Raw genomic sequence first — 21868 nt, forward strand, 5'->3', positions numbered from 1 at the left:
TTATTATTTGTGACTAATTATTGAATACATAAAATATTGCATAGAAATTATAATTTGACTTAAACATTTTAGTAGGCTTCATAATATGATTAAAATTCTTTTCATAGTCTATTGAACCTTCGTAAACGAATTAAGTACCGGGTATACAGCAGAGCATATACCTAATAACATATACGAGACACCTACGCCGAAATAATAGACGTTTGTACTTTAATACAAATATTCCATCTATCTAAACGAATCAAACACGAACAACCCCATTCTCCTCAACCTACGAGTCCAAATAACATCATCAAAAGATCCAAATATTTAAATAAAGGCCCGAGAACTATCATAGCCCACACGATCGAAACAAACGATGGACATTCATTGTTCGAACATCAAACATGATTAATTAGCTTTTAAAACACCTACAACGGACAAGTAGCGATATAAAAAATGTCTACCTTTCAATACGTCTAGACCGATGTTGTAACGCGAACCAAGCTCATGAGTTCAAACAATGATTCTGCCCACACAACGATTGACATACGTGTTGAGTTGGTTACAAAAACAAGTTACATGATGCCACGTGCGGCGTGCTGTAGGTTGAGTACGGCATTGTTCGGGCACGTGGATCTACAAATTAGGATGCGAGAGGTCGTCTCCCTGCCCTTTGAGTATGAAAAAATTACGGTTAGGTCACCTTTCTGACATCTTCTTTATAGGAATATCTTGAGAACAGTCTGAGACAAGATTAATTTTATTTACGATTCCAATAACGATTTTTAAAACTAATTCGTTCTCAAATCTTTTTTAATCATTGACGAAACTTAATAAACCTTTCAAGACTGCAGCCGCATCAGCTTCAAAACAGGTCAATACTGAGCAGTAGACTAGACAGATAATCCGTATGTTGGAAAATCGACCTCGATTAACCCACCATCTAGATCACAAGACTCGATGTAACATTTGTTCTGTAACTGATGCACGAGACGACGTGCAAACAAATACGCTATTTGAGTATGAGTATAAAGTGATCTCGACCAAGGCAGGATTAGAATTACAATCCAGAGATTGCTGATTAGATTTGTATTGCGTTTTTTAATGAGAATTACATGCCGCGTCTTGCACGATCATTGCGTAATGACAACGTGTGTGGTACGTTACCAAATTGTTTATTTTAAACCTAGTGTAGAGTTTGCAACGCCTTGTGAATTAAAATGTGTAGCAGCCAATGTCTTTCTGCTCCTATTTTTCGACAGAACTGACCTTGAGTGTCTTCTAATGCGTCAAAGGTATTATGTATTTAAATCTAAACTAACAGACGAAGAAGTATTTGCTAAGATTGATGTTTTATTTATTAATAACTTGTATTTTTAAACTATTTCTTAGGAGTAATCAGTATACTAATTTACTTGGAAATTGGTTGGTATTGCAAAGAAAATAAATGATATTTTGTAATGTAATGATCTATATACATGAACCTTAGCCAAAACGCCTCTTTACCGTTATAAACGGTATTAGAAAATAAAAAAAATGTAATGATAATGCGATGTATCCTACCAACAATTTATTGCTAGGATATGTTGCTCTCATACATAACGTTAACGATAATGATTGTAGAAACGTATTTTAGCTACGGCCCCAGGTCAATTCTATTACAAAACTCCGAAATAATTGAAACGAAACATAAATGTCTTAGCATAATCAATAATATTATGATCATGGAAAATTTACAATAAACCTTTACACAAATCATTTATTTCAATCTAATTGGAATTAACTCATAGTGCTTCAGATCGTAAATCTTAGTAGAAACTTTTCGAACCTAATTTATATAACCGGTTTGCTTGATAATATTTGACTTGCAGTTCGCAAGGTAATATAACTGTTAACTGTAAGTAAATAATTGAAATATGTAAATACTAACTCTCCTTTGAACATAGTCATTTTTTCCATGACGATATTCGAACGCAATAGTATTACGATGCCTGTGTTTTGACATCTCTATTTCAGTAGTGATGACACTAGGTACTGACTTTGCATTTTCTTTAGAAGCGTAATAGTAAACACAGGCACAGTCCAAAGAACACAGTATTATGTAGTATATCTTAGCTTCTTTATTTTGTGCTAACTTTCTCACTGACATGGAATTTGGTTAATGTATTTGAATATAGAAGAATATTAAAACAGTAGCCTTCCTTCCGTAGGATTTAAGATTGGATTCCATAAGAGTTGGGTCACCGTGATATTTTTTTTCAAAATCATTATATTAGTTTACCGTGAAATGGTAACAAACAGAAAAAAATAATTCGTATTTATAATAATATTAAAGGATTATATTAATAAAAGTAATATGTCTCTTAAATAGAACACAAGAAAGAACAAATCGCCGTAAAATTTAATATTGATTTTTAACGAATTATTAAATTATAAAATTGTGTTCAAATCATATGAAATGAAACAATTTATTTGAACCTGTCAAAGGTTATGCATTATTTAGATTCCGTTAATATTAACTCTACTATCAGTATAGAAAGCATTAATATTAAACTATTTTTCTGATTTTATCGCGGTTTTAATATTTTATTTTTCTACCGACGTTTCGAAGACTTTGTAGCCTTCATGGGTGATAGGGGGACTTGGAACAACGAAGGCTAAAAAAAAATCCAAAAATTAGTTTAATTTTAATGTCTAACATTCGCGTAAACATAAAAAATCTGCTTTCCGTACTATAATAGTACGGAAAGCAGTTCTCTCCAAAGAAAATAGTCAAGAAACTCTTAGGTTGCTCTTTTCAAAATCAGTCAAATGTATAAACAGTGCTACAGTATAATTAACCTCTATATTATGTATTCAGTATTGTAGATTTCGAGAGCAGCATAGGTCGCGCTCTTCCGATACCCAGACAAGGAACAAATACTTGTAGATGGTAATAAAATATTTGCACAGACTCAGAAACCGAATTTGTACCTCGCGTCCCTGGCTTGTACGGAATGTAGATATCGATATTCATTCAACTCGAGAATAAGTCAATATTTAAAAAACCGAATTACATAACGTTTTTGAAATTGGAATATGTGCAGAATGTTCTAGAAACATCTGAATGATTTTTAATATTGCATTTTTATCGACGGGAATTATTTCGGAAAATCTTAATTATAGTTACCCACAAATACATATTCAACAGCTTATAAATACAGACTATATCAATTTTTAATAAAAGCAAACATGTTTAAAATTCAATGAGTTACAATCTAGTAGCACACCCCATGCAATAGATTAAATCTAAGCGTACCCTAATCAATTCTAACAGATGTACCGACCGCCGAGGTAATGGTATGTGCCGAATGCCAAATTCTAATTAGCTACATAACAAAAAACCAATATGTATGCAAATATATTGCCTAACTGTATCGTATTTACATAACAAAGTACCAACTACCTACCGTGTTACATCTAAAATTTGCACGTCTTTGTTTATGCAGCGTCCCAGACAAATGTTATTAATTAACCTATTGTGTCCACTTTTGGTACGTGTTGAATATGTGCTGTGGGCGGAACCGATCGGTCAAGGGTACATTTCGTCTGTTCATCGAAAAATCCTCCTTATAACCTTTAGCATAGGAGACGAATGCCATAAATGTATCGGATATTTGTCATCAACATGTTTGGATAAGGCATTATTAGTATAATAGGATATTTATTGACAATTTTGACAATCCAAAAATAAAATTATGGTTTTCAATAGTCTCATATTCCAAATTGGATAAAACGGAACTAGTGAGTCATTTTAAGGAGTAATTCCAGATGTTCAAATAAAATTTATAATATTTCTAGATTAGAACTGCTAGTGCTTCGGTTTGTTTATAATCAAATACACTATTAGAAAGAAGATATGTTGCTTCATAAAATAAAAATGTGTGATAAATATTAAAACAGACTTTACAACGGCGTCCAAAAATAAATTATTTTAAAATTAAAAACCTAACTTTCGAAATGAGAACCGTTTTAGAGTGAACCCTAATTATATACCTCATTCATTCATTCAAATTCAAATTAGGAATTCCCATAGACACCTATGCAAATACCGTTCCTGTTATAAAAAAAATATTGAGCAAGAATATGCTCAGCAAATAATCTGAGCCGATATATTCCTACCAACCGAACATTGTTTATGAACAAGCCCAAAACATGTAAATTAATCTCGTAATAGCAAATTATCTGTTTAACATCAAATAATGTGACATTCCAGCCAATTTGACACATCGTCGTGACTTTTTCAACAAACTATATGAGCAAACATGTCATGTTGTTGCCAAATATTTTACGTACACTTTATAATATTAACCACGTTGATACAACTCACGTAAGACCTACATTCGATGTATTAAATGCATATAACCTATTTCCTACTAAAATTGATAGTCGCTTACCGCTGAAACCTTGAAAACGTAAAAAACATTTTAGAAGTTCGCGCTGTGGAAAATTTAAATTATTGGGAAGACGAATTGTAAATTTAAATGCATATCTAAAACATACATAGAAACTTAATCCAATTCAAATGGAAATAAATTTGAAGAGCGTTAAACTCGTACAAAGAACGTAAAAAACAACTGTTTAAACAGATTTAATTATAATATAATATGCGCTCTGCTATCTAAATGTTTGATGTGGCATTATCTAATATTATAATAGTCTTGAACATTGTGATGTTGATATCTCTCTCCCGTCATAATGCTCAAATTTTGTTTTATCTTTTAATTGTATTGTAAATTCTAGTGCATTATATCAGTCGGAAGTACGATTCAGAGTACCTTTAACTGTGTGAACGAACTTTATCTGCCTTTATCTGGAAGCACTTACTCTAATCTGTCGATGGAAGTTTATTTCTTATACCAAAGACCGTACACACGTCACAGTTAAGGAAACCAGTTCTTATACGATTTAAAAAGTATTAAACAATTTATAAGGAAACAATGTTTATTTGTTTTGTATCTCAAAAACTTTTAAGGTTACGATAAAAACACGTTGTATAAATCGTTACACAAATATTTGTCACAAACCGCATTGTGCGAATACACGTGTGGTTTCCACGGTTAAGTATCGTATGAAAAAATATAAACATTTTTACGACGGCATTGTCAACACACGTGAAAATACTATATCTCATGCGAGAGGCGGTAGATAATGACTATAATAAGAAAGGAGCATTTACTGCTGAAGCGCAGACGAACAAAGGTAAATACATAGAAACTAGTAATGAAAACTACATCGTAAATCGAATGGCGGAGTAAGTAGCCACTCCCGCCAAAGGAGGTTGTCCGGGGAACTTAACGGAACGTATACACAAGTTTTATGTCCTTTACATTGATGAGCGTGAAGTAGAGAAGGTCGGAGGCTCCACGATCAAACGTATAACATAGTATGTTCTATGATCATATGTAACGATCATTGCTACTAAATTAGTTACTTTGTATCCAAAATCTACAATTAAAAGTAGTTAATGTAAGATATAAACTTTGAGTAAATAAGTAAATTAATTGAGCAGTTTCAGGTATAGAAATGAGATCTCATTAGCAAACAACTCAAAAGGCTGCGTTTGAACAGCAAGGTGAAACTGCAGGAACGGTGATTTTCTATACACATAGCGAATTCCTAGAACCAATGCAATTATAACCGGCCTATGTTGCACGTGAACAAATATGTCTGAAAACTTATGTTTAAATTTATCGTCTATAAATCCGTAACAATTATTTTTTGCGTGAATATATAGTGAATAAATGATATTATATATCCAAAAATCATACTAAACTATAAAAAAATTTCAACAGAAATGTTCAATCAAATCGATTAGAAAGAAATAGAAACACATCTTCATATAATGAAGTACGTGCGGTGAACACCAAATATTTAAGCGACAAACATCGCTTTCCCCGCGTACAGTTGCGTACAAAATGAATCAAAAAGAGTATTAAAATTTTCTAACATTCGCGTAAACATAAGAAATCATTATTAAAAAGAGTACTCACGTGTATACAGTTAGTAGCATCCAGCACTGAAGTCGCGCGCCTGGAAGCCACGTGACGTAGCGACCTGTCAGCGCACAGTCGATCCAAGGTGCAATATAAAGCATACCACCGCAGTGGCGATTCAACACAGCACGCACTAGAGCTTTGTTCCTTTACTTCACCTATTGGTAACTTACTACTGAACTCGGTTTTACTTTGACTAGTTTAGTTGCAGATGCTTCGTATTTCGTTCGTTAGGATATTCGAAGAGTTAGGAAGGTTATCTACTTATCTAAGCACCGGCTGTCGTGAGCCGAGCTGAAGCTGATGTATTTTGGTGAGAAGGAAGTGGACACTGAGGTAACTCTTCGCGGAGCACACCCCAGCATCTTTGGTTTTCAGACAGTTTTAAAGAACTTGGTGTTATCGAAAAGGAATTTAATTATGCGTCTTCTAACAGCGTGCCGTTTTGAAACCAAATTTCCATATTGTTCCTGGAACAAAAAGAAATATTATTAAATGACTGGTTTTAATCAGTAAACACACATATTAAATTGTAGGACTGATATCTATTCCGAACCACCCAAAGTCGGTCAAGCGAGGGCTTTTAAAAGGTAAAGTCGTAAATAAATCACACCTTCACACAAACCCCGGTCCCTTTTGTTTAAAGGCTACCAATGTACAAAAAAAATCTTCTCGCAAGTTGCATTAAAAAAACTGAGATCGCCGGGAATTGTGCAAGATCACAACAGAAAAATCATTAAACAATGCCTCTGCCGAGAATTGAGGTGTTTATTCCGTATATTTGGCTGCGAGTGAATCTGCAAAAAATGAACTCAGGTAAATTGTTGCCGTGTTTTTTTCACCTCTAAGAACTTATTATGCAGGATTTATGTCACTTTTTGTTGCGTCCGAGCTAATTATTGTTATCTACTTTCCGCTTGACCATAGCGATTTCTATAGAGCCATAATGGCCCACTAATTCTCATAACACCTCTGGAGTTAAACCGTCAATCTCCACAAGGGACATTGCCATTGTGCACGTGGACAAAGCCACCCGCAATGCCTACCGTACCTTTAACATTTTTATTATTTGCATTGTCGATAACTCATTCAGGTGCTTCCCTACCCACATCTATGGGTTTTGCGAGATTTTCTCCTTGTCGTGTCGTTTTCGTTTTTACAGTTAATTACCGTATCGCTGAGTCATTCAATCGCTACTAATGGACCAACAAAGGATTGCAAATTAAATTTTTGGATGGTGAGCCGAGGGAAAAGAAAAAAATAACAATAAAATGTCGAATTTAGAACAGCAATCCGGGCGCGGGTCTTATTATTTTAGCCAACAAAGTAGAAAACCATTTACAATAAATCATTTTGAACGCTTTCTCGGTTCCCATGCGTCGAGCGGGCGACGCAAAGGGTGATTTCTGTCTGAGTGTACATAAATAAAGGTGAAGGTCCTTAGTGCGGATCGCAGGTACTCGCGGCGTGAATTTAAGCGCGCCTGCATAGGGTTACTGGAAACGACACTTACAAGTCTATTAATTAAGCGAAATTAGTTTATAGTTTTAATTTAACGTAATATTCTACGTATACTTTCATACGATTATATAATTTTGATTATTTCATAGAAATGCTTATGACTTTAATCATTTACATTCAGATTCTACATTGCAGAATAAAGTATAAATACTTTGATAATTACTAAACATACGGTTAACGAGCCTACTCGTCTCTCAAACAACATATTATAGACTCTGTGGAAACCTCGAACTGTCAAATTTGATACTTCAAAATAAAAAATTGGCACCAATATAAAAATCTATTTCATGTATTCAAATTACCTCACAAATATTAGTAAAAAGGTCAAGGAAGTCTTTTTTTTATACATAGTCCTATCTAGCTATAACCAAGTCGGTATACTTGCGGTATACCAACCGCAACGTAGAAATGTGGCGACACGTGGTTGTATGAATTAGACGGCGGCGTAATGGTGTATTATAGTCAGGCTTATTGTAATGAAATGCCGCGTACACTCATTTGTATATTTTACTACATATTATTAGGTTTTATAGCAAATGAGAAGAAAGTCGTAGTGGCCCAAGTAAGCGTGTCGCGTTCCGGGATCAGTCTGTGTATATTCAACAGGCCGGCATAATTGTGTCGATTGTTGAGGGGTAATCATCTCTCGTCAGTTGACATTCTATTGGAGCCCACTTACCAGATACAGTGGGGTCACTTTGACTTACACGCTTAAAAAAAGTCTTAGGAGTGCTAATATTTTCCAATTTGTATTTAAAAAATAAATGGTAATTTTGAATTATAGTTACTTGTTACTTCGTGGATAGATAACGTCTTAAATATTATATGAAACCGAAACCATAAATTTTTGATACTTTTTTTTTAATGTTTGTAATTTTTACAAATTTACGATTAACGTAATTCCATACCTTTTACTCATTAAGACTTATTTTACGTTAATAAATATTAGCTAATAATAAGACTACAATTTCACCTAAATAATAATATATTTAGGATATTTAGGAAACCTCATAAAAATCTTAAAAAACCGCTAGAGTATGACCATCGTATTAACAAAGATCATGCATCATTGAATTGAACATGAAATCTTGAAAATATGAGAAAGGAACTAGAGTAATAACTGTAATTATATAATCAGAAATAGTCTAAGAAACAAAAAAATTGTCGAGAAAATAAAAAATAATTTTTTATTTATTAACTTTCTTTATATAAATTAATTATAACCATTGAGTTTTTTCTAAAAATCCAAAAGATTTTTTATTGCATTTAAAACAACCGTGTCCTACCATTAACCAAAGATCCAGTCGTTCCGTTTGTCACAATGTTTCGCTATTTCCGGCCATTTTGTTAAATAAATCTCTCAACACATTTTCTTTACATTATCAAATTTTAAAAGACGGAAAACGAAACAAATATCTGTGAATCTTCACCTCAATAGAACGTAAATAAAAAGACATGTTATTTATTTGCACCTTACTACAAAAGTATTCCAAACGTATACAAAACTAATTAAACGTTGAAAGCTATAAAAGAAATGCTGGGTGGTCCGTTCGCGTGTGCACTATCAAGTTACGAATTTAAAAAGCGACTAAAGTTAACCCCAACGTAAGTACTCTTAAACTGATGGATATGATAGAGGTTGTTTTGTACAAAAAATCCTCTTTATAATTTTCTTTTAAGTAAAAAAGGATGTGATGGCAAATTATCAAACTCTTTCAAAGTTTCGTCTTTAAAATATATTTAAATTAACACTAACATATTCGGCATTGTTATTACTGCAAGAATCAACATATAATTGCAATTAATTTCAAGAATAACACATATACCAATAGTCATGATAATTTTCAAAATATATCTATGGAATTTAAATATATTCTTTAAACTGACAGAAACGTTAGATGAGTAACAACGCGAATCTAGTTTACGAGTCGAAAACAACCATCCATCTGCCGTTGTAAATACACGAAGCGCTAATAAATCACTGGACATTTCTCAATCGACATTTTATACCGAAACGTACGGAAGTTGCGAGTTAGTGAATGCGTGCTTACTGCTATTTGGAGATTACTATGAGTCTACAAGTCATATTCATCTCGATTGTATTCCGCACTTTATTATCAATTGAGTGTAGGGGTATTTATAATGTGGTATTTTAAAAAAATCATTTAATTAGTGACAAATAGTGAAATAGATATAGCGATGTTTTCGCAATCTTTCAAATAATTCAATTCACACTTAAATTTGTTTTTGTTTTATTCTCAATTGTTGTGCTTATTGTATTATAAAATATCTCAAACTAACCGTGAAGGCTAACACCCTAACAAAATTTACAATAAACTTAGCTTTCTTCGCAACATCTTTCATACCGTTTATATAAATGCCTTAAGTGTGTAAAAATATGATAAGTATTTATCAATAAATTACAATTAAAAACAATAACATAAACAAATTTATTACTTTACTATTCATACGCACATTTCAAAAAAATCTTATCAAATGAAATCTCACTACAATCTCGACATTAACATTTTCTTCGCATCGAGTTCCAGTAGTAGTGGTTTTCATTTCACAGTAAGCACGTACGGATGAACGTAAGTAACATATCCGAAATTGGCGAATGTCTAGTCGTCGCCAAATCCAACGACATCGCAGAGTGCAATGAACGATTTAGGTGCTTTCCACGATTATACATCCACAATCAAAAATCTCCCTTATGTTTATAGAACGTAGTACATTTTTCCTGTACCTCACTTATGTATACATACTATTTCAAAACTTACGATTTGATAAATAACGAACTAGCGCGTCAAACTCTTACAAACGATTACTACAATCATAAAAATCGATTTAAATATTTTCTAAAAAATTATATAATTAACAAATTATTATTAAGGTATATCTGTAATATATAAACTTACGTAAACTTTGAAATCATAGTACACTTCGTACACAAAAAGTGCCGGTCGAAATGACAGATCGGACTTGTGAAAAACGCCTTACGTAAACTTTAAATTTTCAAATTCATAGTACACTTCGTATAAAAAGTGCCGGTTGAAATGACAGATCGGACTTGTGAAAAACGCGGTGAGGCGACAACGAGAAGTGTTTTATCGTGATTGCATTTATCGTGGTGCTGGAACATTTCAGCCATTGACATGAGATACGCGACCGCTTGCTTGTCTGGATTTTGACAAATATTAAACGAAAAATGGAGTTTTCGCATCCATTTTGAGTGCGGATGTGTACGTTTCGTTGTCAGTATCCATTTTAGTACTATGTTGATGTGAAAGATTGTTAGGATTTGTTTTATTGGCAATAGGCGATTGCATCGTGAGATGGGATTATTAAATGAGCGCACTCTTGGCATCACATCGATATTGTATGTACACTGTACAATCAGACACAAAAATAACTCAAAAACTACAAATTCTTCTGCACATAACTCTAATAGATTTTTTTTTATCACAAATAAATTAAACCCTTTTAAGTTTATTTTAGCAAAGAAAATTATAGTTGATAAGAACATAAAAGAAAAGTGATTTAAAATTTTGAGTTTGTTCAACTACTTTTGTTGTTGACTGTACTTATATGGAACCGAGACACCCAATTTATTTTCATAATAAATGGAAGTGCGTTGTGAAAGACAATATACGAAATATCATGAACAGTAGCGTGGACATTTTATAATTTGTCTAGCAGCCAGACAAATTAACTTTACCAGTATCGGATTACCTTCTAAACGTTGGCAAGTTAGAATGGTCCGTAATTAATCAAGCGGCTCGGGATAATACCAAATACCATAGTTTAATTACTTACTGACCTCGTATAAAATAGGTTTCCTAATTACTTGAAGCTTACGTTCTGTGACATACTCGTATATTGAGTAATATTAACTTTAGTGAACAATCGTGTGTTCGTCGCGATCTGATTAGTTGTTAAACCTACAAATTACTGAATATACAAATAAAATCTGAAGAAGTTTGATTACGATTACTAGTTTTTTAAGACATAACATAAACTTTTATTACTAAACACGAAATGACCGTACCGCCCAACAAATTAAAACTTTACACATTCCATGAGCCGAAATGAACATGATCATTATTTTAAGACGCGATACAAAGACAAAAACAAGACAGTAAAAAACAATTGCAAAACAAGAAGACGGTGAGTATCTAACTTTTGTTTTGCGGAAACGTCGAAAATATATTTGGCGCACCTTCACAACAATGTGTGTTGAAGTTTGAAACAGATCGGGAACTCAGAATTGCAGTCCCACCGTTCGCTATACGAAAACTTACTCTACCAACTCAATAACCATACTTTTAATACGATGGTTATATTTGTAAGCCATTTGATTTTATTTCTACAAGCGCTGGAAGTTTCTTAGATTGTTTTATCTAGATAAAGTCTATGATAGCAAATAAACTTGCAGTTACTTGTATAATTTACAATAAATTATAAATGTAATTGAATAATGCGAATGCTCTAATAATAGCTTCTATAAAATTGAATTTAGGTGTAAATTTATCTGGACCTAAGTAATATCTTTAAGTGCCTAGTTTATCTAATCCCCTTAGTTATTAGGCTAAATTCGTGTGAAGTGTTTAGGTGATATTTATTATTCAGATATTATTGTAGTCTCGCTTAGACCTTCATGCGACCTTATATTTACTCGGATCGTCTTTTTAAGTGCTGTTAGTCATTTTGTTTTTTTAGAATTAGTACATAACAACAATACCAGGGAAATTAAGACTTAATGACTTAATCTATGTTATATTAAAACTCGTCAATATAGTTTTGTAATATTGAAAAAGAAACTACTCATCGAATAAACATGACACGGAAATTACGACTCTCTAGCGGTAACTTTAGAATACTATTAGAAAATCTTAGTTAGCACGTCCTACCAGCTTCTCATGTTCCTAACACGATATACGCCCGACACTACTTCCCGTTGTATATATTGATTCTAATTCTTCCTCTGACTCATTGTAGGACGGCCATCCGTTTAAACCCGGACAAAGATTTCTCAAAACACGAATCTTGGTAGATTTTATTAAAATTACAATTCTCAAATAAATAACTGCGTAAAATCCGTAAATAGTTTCATTTTAATCTCTAACATGCGCGTAAACATAAGAAATCATAAAATTTACTGGACATATTTTATTCGTGTTATATTATTATTTAATCTATTTTCAGATTTTTGGTGATTTTTCTGGCTATATTTTATTAGTGATGTAATTTACAGACAGCAAAATATGTAACTTTAATATTTCCTAACAAAAATACTTGTTTTCCGATTGTACCAAAGACTGGATGTTACATTTTTAAAAACCCTCTTACGAACTCCAGTCAAGGGAAAACCGAGGAGATCAAGATACATTCGGTGAAAGCGAGACGCATGGCCACCCTACCATATCACAGGAACGTCTTCCTTTTACCTAATGTCGATTGTTGCGCAACACGGACGTGCGAGATTGGTCAAGTGGGCTTATTTGGGTCAAAAGACTTTGGCCTCTGACCTTAGTGCCTGGAAGGGATTACACGCTATAATTTGTAAATTTAACAAATTGACCTCATGCCCTTTGTTGATTTATTGCTAATTTTGGTACCTGTTTCTATAATTTCATATATACGATTATATTACGTCAATCTTGTGTATTATCTTGGGGTTATTTTTAAATTACTTAAACGATAATTTCCCACAATTTTCAGATAGAATCTATCTATCAACGAACGAACGTATACTTTCTATTAAAAAAAATATGTTACGCTTAAAAAAATTACCCCAAAATGAAAAAATATATTTACTTTCCATTTTTAAATTAACATATCGGTGTTCTATTAATTTGAAAATGTGTGCTAATCAATTGATTGCCTCAAAAGCTAAAGACTGTCCCTACAAAGCACTGTGAAACAAACAATGTGTTAGATTCGTTCTCGGGCAACAAAAAGTTTTCGATAAAACACAGGTGCCTTGCCCAAGTTTGGAATTCATGCCCAAGATTGCAACATCGTGGCCCTCTACCACAATGTGAGTTAAAAAATTTGTTGTGAACTATCGATGTACACCGCTGCCTACCTACGATATATAGCGCGACTTATAATTAATTAATTTGCCTTCATTAAAACTTGTTTTCGTATAACTTAAAAACTTGGCTCCACCGCCGTACAATTGGCTCATAAATAAACAAACGAAATAAAACATTTCACGATTAATTATTGCGAAGAGAAAGTCTATTCGATTTAATTAGTCGCGTTAAACTACTATAAAATGAATAAAAGCGGAACGGGTTCCAAACTTTTAACTTAATTGTAAGAAGTTTTAATAAATGATTACTTAAGTACCATTTTATTGGGGTAAGTATTGGAATTGTTTTGAATTTAATATAAGCGAATTGTATTCATGAAAGCTGCCTCGGTGACGTAATTGTATTGCTTACGCTGTACGACACCACTCTGGTCCGGGGTTTGAACCCGGGTCGGGCATAATGATTAGATTTCGCGGCTTAGAATCAGCCCGTAGTCTGAAATTTGTGGTCGATATAACGATGAATTTGCACCACATCTCGTCGCAGGATTTAACACACTTGGCGAAAAGTGGGAGCCCTGGTTGCAGCTCTGCCTACCCCTTCGGTGACATAGATGCGATTTTTATTTTATGTATACCAAGTCATAGTTATAAACATTTCGTCTCTCAAGGGAGTCAGACATGCAACTTATACAACCATGGTCTGCCAAGATTATTTAAGTAATATTTTAGACAGCAAATCTACCGCCAAACGTAACCCTGAGATTATTTTTCTCCTTTGCATCACGTGCAAAACGTGCAATTTTCAAATCACATAAAACTTGAAATGCCTAGCCTGGGATCGAATCCAGGACCTTACAAGATACACAATTTTAGTGCTCTACCCCTAACCTAAAGATGTGATACAATGTTGCAATATGTAATAATTATGTGCAGTCAGCTAGAAAAGTGTTGAAAAATTAAAAAAATTTAAACGCTGCTACACATTAACTTCAATCGAAATATATTTTTTATTTATCTAAAGTAAAGTAAACCTTATGATGTTTATTTTAGTGAAGAAAAAATGATTGTTGATGCAAACACAAGAGTTTAAAAGCGATTTGAAATTTTAAATATCAGCTAGTTTTTTGAGTAACTGTACATATTCAATTTTCCTCCTACCGACATGAAAACACAGATTCGATTCGTTATTCTAAAGTATAAAGTAAAAAGCTCAAATTGGCTTAACTACTACATTAATCATTGTTCAAAATCAAAAATAGTGTTTATATTTTGTGTATAAATTGCGCGTCGCGTAAGGCTTGTAAACTATAAATCCTAATTACATATTACGTCAGTCACGTCTCGGGTCAGGCCAGATCTATCGCCCTTGATCTAGTGGCATATAGGAAGGAGAAGGTCCCTGGTTCGACTCCCAGGTTTTTTATGTCTAAGATATACGTCAAAAGTTCGTTAAAATTAAACAAGGTCTTTTAAATATACGTATAAAACACCTTGAGAAAAGAACGATGAGATTTATCTGGAATGGAAATTGTGTTAATCATTCCATTAAGTAACCAGGTTTTTTTATTCCTTTGAATGACGAGTCGAGCTAGCCGTTCGTCTGATCGTAAGCGATACGTCCATAAACAGTAGAAACACCATCCAACCTTTTGAATTACAAATTATTTGGTATATATAAATATATTTCATAAAGTTTTAGTGACTAGACTGACTAAATGATACATTTTTCCACGTCGTGAGGACACCTACGTACTTAAGAATTCTATATGAGTTATGAAGGTATGAACACTGGCAATCCGTAGGCCAACGTGTTGGACTAAGACCTACACCGACTCAAAACTCGTGCTTAGCAATGGGTCAGCTCAATCGCGTACTTGCTTAATATTTGATTACATATTGGTGAAAACAATAAAATTACATCAAAACTGATCAGTTATTTGTAACTAAATATTGCTATGAAGAAGACAGTTATTCGAAAATATAGCAATACAAATTTCTTTTTGTCCGCCACAAACCCTGCACCAAATCCTGAGTTAGGCAAAGTGATATTGAGTTTTCTTCCTCAGTATCAGCCCGGAGTCTGGAATTTGTACCCGACATGGCGATAGTCCCCCCCGCCCTTACAACATCCTGGGACATAACATAATTGGTATAAACTGGATTTCCAGGTTACACCTCTGCCTACTCCTTTGGGGACAAAGACGTGATGTGTCCTTGTTCGCACCGGCATCTTTACTTTTATTGGGATGGACAGTGTTTCTTCGCAACCTTACTTTTATTAGGATACAGCTGTCTGTATGATAGTGATGTCAGAAATGAAGTCGACCTGTACAACATGTCTGAACATGTCAAATCAAATGTACTTTCGGCTAATTCTTTCCTTCTGTTATTCGCGTCAACGGCACAAATTAGCTACTTCCTTCCACGATTTATGCATTGTGCAATAGACATGTAATGTTCTAGACTTAGTTTTTGGAATAGTAAAGGCTAGAGCCGCGCTGTATGAATAGCATAAATGGGACGGCCCGACCGAGGTAACACCTCGGTCTTAGAAAAAATAAGTAAAGTGCCAGTTTGGTATTTTACATCTGAATGCTCAAAAACTATACAAACTTTTCAAAATTACGTTAACGCATAATCATGAATTTTAGTTATGAAATTTAAACTCACTACCTTTGGGTCTCAGTCCACCATAGACCAAGAGTGAAATATAAAGTACCATTATTCTAAAAGTACATTAGTTGATTTAACTCTTAGGTAACCTTTCGCATATACCATTAAACGTATACTCAAATAGTAAATGGACCTCTAAATAACTCCGAAACGATCAACGTGGTGAGCCAATTAAGGCTTCAACCGTACCCGTCTATTTAAAATACCTAAAACTTTCAATAACCCATGATCTATAAATAACTTCTTTTAATTCGAAAATCTACCTAATCTTTGGGGATAATTTAGAAGTATTGTTATACATGTCACCTGTATCTGAGACGGTAGGGTATGGAACTATCACTTTAATATAATTTTCACTATGATGTAACAATTTTATAGTCAACACAATCATTCTCAACCAATAAATATTATATATGTTTAAGCCGACAGAATAGAATCTATGTTCAGATGCGTCTTTACCATTGCAGTAGTTAATTTTGTTCCATACATAAAATGTATCTTCTAGCTCAATAGAGAATCAAACCTACGACCTTACATGTCTCTTAATAACGTTGTTATCGTGTACTGCAAATAATAATAAAGGAATCGAGAGGACGCATTGATCGACATACATTAATACTTAACATCAGGTCTAGTACAAACACGATCGGATAAAGTTTAAATACATTCGTTAAATTATTAAAAATAAATATTTCAATACGTCTATTAAAATAAATCTATTTTGCGGATTTTATATTATAATTTTCTCCGGATATTTCAAAGACTTTGCAACCTTCGTGGTCACGGTGCGGACTGAGGTGTTGATCATCCGAAGTCAAATGTACAATATCTAAAATCTACACCCGCAACATAGTTTTACTTTAATGTCTAACATTCGCGTAAACATAAGAAATCATTATAAACACCTTTATTAATATTATGGTTAACTCTACTTCTATTCATAATCATTACTATTAAAACCTATCTATACCTACTCTCTAAGTTATAGGTTCACAGTAGCGACCGCAGTTTCGTGACACACGTGACTTTGAAATTCATATACGGAAAATTATTCCGACGCGAGGTCCTACACAAGGTCTTACGGGACTGCCTTTTCTACTCGTTAATGATATATAATTTTCTAATAAATAAACCAAGCAATAATAAGTTTGAATTCCAAAATAATTTGTGAAGTTTTCATCGCGGGTTCGTCAGAGATTTTTCAAGAATAAAAGTATGAAAAGTAAATATAGCTTCACTTGAGAGATATTGCAATTTTCTGTAACTCAAAGTTATTTTGCTTCGACTGTCTTGATAGATTTTGTGTTGGCACGACTTCAGTACTAAGGTCCCGGGTCGGGCAAAGTGATAATCGGTCTTTCTACTCAGTATCAGCCTTGAGTTTGGAATTTGTGCCGAGTATGATGGTGGGGTCTCCCCGTATCATATCATGGGACGGAATACACACGGTGGAAAGTAGGTGCACCAGTTGCGCCTCTGCCTATCCCTTTTGAGGGTAAAAGACGTGAGTGTGTGTGAGTCAAAAATATTATAATCGATTGAATAATTTCAGTGATTATATCCTATATGTACACTCTGTCTACGTTATTTATTTTAAAATTATTGTACAGATTTGGGATAGCGCGTAATCAGTTACAAAAAATATTTTTCAAATAATATTAATAATATCAGCCCTGTATTATATACTTGCCCACTGCTGGAACGGGCCTCCTCTACTACTGAGAGGGATTAGGCCTTAGTCCACCACGCTGGCCTAGTGCGGTTTGGTAGACTACACACACCTTCGAAATTCCTATAGAGAACTTCTCAGATGTGCAGGTTTCCTCACGATGTTTTCCTTCACCGTTAAAGCGAACGATAAATTTACAAAGAATACACACATGATTTTTTAGCAAACTCAGAGGTGTGTGCCCTTGGGATTTGAACCTGCGGACATTCATCTTGGCAGTCCGTTCCACACCCAACTAGGCTATCACCGCCTGACATTTTTCAAAAATAAATATTTATTAATTATTCAATTATTTGTACAACTTTTAATTTTATTTTACTAATTATTCTTGTCAAATTTTTTGTCCATCGCTCAAGTTAAAGTAAAAAGCCCGAACTAAAGTTGAATAATTAAAATACAAATTTTATTAGATAACGCTACCCACTGTTCACTATTAGAAATCAATCATTAGCTCGCCGGGCGCGCGTTAAATAATATACCAAGGCACTAAGCCGTTAGCGTAGGTAATATTTATCTACATGATATAAACGACATTTTTAATTAAAATTTATACCACAAAATAAATTTTGTTCAAAATAGAATGAGAATAAGTGGCAATTACGCCTTTCCGTCATATTTTCACAACGACGCCGCGCGGCCCGAAAAAGTTCGGTAATGAAAATGAGTTGTAACAAAAACGCAATGTGACGCTCAGATTTCGTATTTGTTCGTTTTTCTCGAAAACCCTGGTTGAAACGATAAAACGACGACTAAAATTTCTCTTTAGTAAAATTGTTTTATCAAATATAATTTTACAAATCAAGTGAGAGATATATTTAGTTATAAAAAATAACCCGAGATATGTTATCGAAAATGTTCATTCTACGCTATAATATTTTAGTGGCAGTACACGCCGTAAACACACGGAAATAAGTTGTAAAAATAATTACACATTAACGTGCAAGATAATAACGCATCTATGAGATAAGTATACGCGACGACGTGTACATTTTCCTAAGATTTTCCCCTAACTTCAAGCATACCAAAGTGACGTAACCTAAAAAAACACACACCAAATAATTACATTAAAAACAAAAATAATAAATAAAATGCATAAAAATTATAACCAACCAAAAATTTCCGGAGCAAAAAAATCCAAATGAAAATGTGCACAAAATAATAATAAAACACTTCACTAACAAAATCTTTCAATACACCGAAAAAGCACAGAAATTAAAAAATCTTAGAAAGCTCTGAAAGTTGTCTAAACACTGTTACATACACAAAACACACAACTTTACCGTTTGCCGCCAACTTCGCCAACTTTTCGACGGCAGCTTAGAAAAAGAATTGTTCGAAAAGGAATAATTTGCAAACACGAAATTCGAATGTTAAAGTTTCGCGTCGCGTCGGCACGCGGGCGTCCCGGACTCGAATGTGGAATTTCGGCTATGATGGGGAGGATGTTCGCATAGCAATGGCTTAGATGAGACTGTGGTGTGGTACCGCGTCGGTCCAACTGTGTGGCCGAAGCCGACTTTCGCCCCGACCGGTCGCCCTACAGCTCCGCCGACTAGTGACGCATCCAGGAACACTTAATTCACTATATTTAACTCTGTGACTAAATTTTTTCTCGGCATAGACACTAATCCACTTATTATTCTAGTTACGTCTCTATATATTTTTTGTAACTCAACATTACGGTCAAACTGATCGAACGACGAGTCGGGACTACGACAAGGGTGGAAGCATAGAACTATGAATGAATATTGTTGACACAGAAATTTTTGCATGATCGCCTGTCTATTATTACTAGGGGAAATGAAAATAGTTATAATTAAAAATGCATACTCATTATTTACTATAGGATAAATTTGTATTACAAATTAATTAAACAGTTTGAAAGAAATAAACAGCATGGTTACTCATAGTTACTTGTAGAGTGACTAAAGAATTATTCATAATAATGTCATTATTTAGGTGACATAATATTTGGATAAAATAATTCTACGATATAAATTCAAAAGAAAACGATCAATATTACAGGGTAAACTGAATTAAAATAATTCATCGGGTCATCGCATTAGAAAAAACCGCAAACCACAAAGAGTTTAATAACTAATTCATAGAGCGGAAAGCGATGTATTTATAAATAACCGCGCATCTAACTTTATACATTATGAATTGTAGTTAGAAGTTTATTAAAATATAGGTCAGAACTGAGACAATAATATGAATTCAACTCTAATCATTTTTGCATATTCTAACAGATCTTTGTTTATGGCTAGGTTTCTACAAACTTTAAAGATAATATTTTATTCTAGTAAATGCTTATATTTTTATTGCATTTTTTGTACACTTAGTTAAATAAAGATGCTTAATATTATTTTACCCTAAAATTGGTTTCTCGAGATACCTCGCCTACATGGAGATCCTCTGGTAATTTTTACACTAAATAATTATCGTTGCGATATTATTTAATTTAGTGTAATTTTGTGCAAAAAGACTATTTAATATTGCACCATAATTACCAAAATCGTAAGACGAGAATCAACTTAAAGTACTGATAGTTGAGTAAAAAAATCTCTGTTTTGAAGCTTGTGTGATTCGTATATTTATATTTGCATTATCTTCATTAAAATCCCGAGTCATCTGTTACAAGCTAGCCTGTATTAATAGGCTATGTCATCCAATAATAAGAGTATTATAAATTACGTTCAGACAAGACACCAGTCCGCGTTTTTTACATTTGCGCCTCCACTATAATTTATAGAAATACAAAAGATAACAAAATCCGCTGCGTAATGTGTTTTTAAACTTTTTCTTTTTAAGTTTTTGCGAATAAAGATTTTAAATTATTATATACAACGAAACAGAATGTCTATTTACGCCAGTAATCCAAGTTTATATAGAAATGTAGTGCCAAAGAACATTAATAAGTTTCGATTTTACCATTTTTTTTAAATTACAGTCTAAGTTCAGCTACTTAGCCACCATTAGTAGTATAAAATGACAAATTTGACAATCATAATATAAAAAAATATTATCGACTCTAGTTTATAGAATCAATAAATACTACCTATATATGTAAAGAAAATAGATAACATACGTGTAATGAAATTAATAATGTAAAGGGTAAAAATAATTATTAATATCTCTAAGTCAACAATGATGAGCCTAAACTCTCACTCAGTTCTTAGGTCAAGAATCGAGAGCTGAAAGTTGTGCCGCTTGACATTACTCACTTATCGTGACTTGCATTTTCTGACTCTTAACGTAGGGCTTCGGTCTTATCCTTAGCTCAGAGACACCACTTATTTTGACAAATAATTTTAATGAGTTTATAATTAATTTACCTTCACGTGTATCAGTCGTACCTTAAACCTTCTAATCCACGACTCCGAAACAATTCCTCTGCAGCAAATCAAATTGAATTAAACTCTTGAAGTTCCTGAACATGTAAAAAATCCTTGCCGATCAAGCGATTTTTAATTCCAAAGGTTCCTAATACTTTTTAAATTAATATACATTTTATCGTCAATAAGCTATAGGTAGGAGACGTAAGGTTCGGTATCCAGTAACCCAGTTGAGAGTCCGAGGGGATGCGACGCCAGGAAGCGGCAGGAGCAGGATACAGTACAAACTTCAATGGAACTGTTTGTGACAATTGTTCTGTTGTTGCTGTCACAATGTTGTTTATGATTGTTAGTTGCGATGGGAAACGAGGTCGCCCGTTTTATGTACGTGAGATTTGACGTTTTTGTTTGTTCGTTTGTATAGACATGGCTTGAAGTTCCGTTGTTTTCACAAAGCGATATTCTAATGTTTCATACTTAAGGAATGTCAATTGGTTTATATAGTCAACATTAAAAAGTATAATGTGATCAAAATTCAATATATATCTGAAAA

General features: G+C 33.5%; 1 protein-coding gene across 1 annotated transcript in view; it reads right to left on the bottom strand.

Moving 5' to 3' along the window:
* Window positions 1-19463, bottom strand: part of LOC115440833 — a 124826-nt gene extending 105363 nt beyond the window's left edge. The window contains exons 1-2 of the mRNA XM_037440524.1: window positions 19091-19463; window positions 6015-6487 (exon numbers count right to left, since the gene is read on the bottom strand). Of these exons, the coding sequence (XP_037296421.1) occupies window positions 6015-6118 (104 nt within the window). The 5' untranslated portion in view covers window positions 6119-6487; window positions 19091-19463. The remainder of the gene's footprint in view (window positions 1-6014; window positions 6488-19090) is intronic.
* Between the last annotated feature and the right edge of the window lie 2405 nt (window positions 19464-21868).

This window comes from Manduca sexta, chromosome 19 (genome assembly GCF_014839805.1).
Source record: "Manduca sexta isolate Smith_Timp_Sample1 chromosome 19, JHU_Msex_v1.0, whole genome shotgun sequence".
Classification (NCBI taxonomy): Eukaryota; Metazoa; Arthropoda; class Insecta; order Lepidoptera; family Sphingidae; genus Manduca; species Manduca sexta.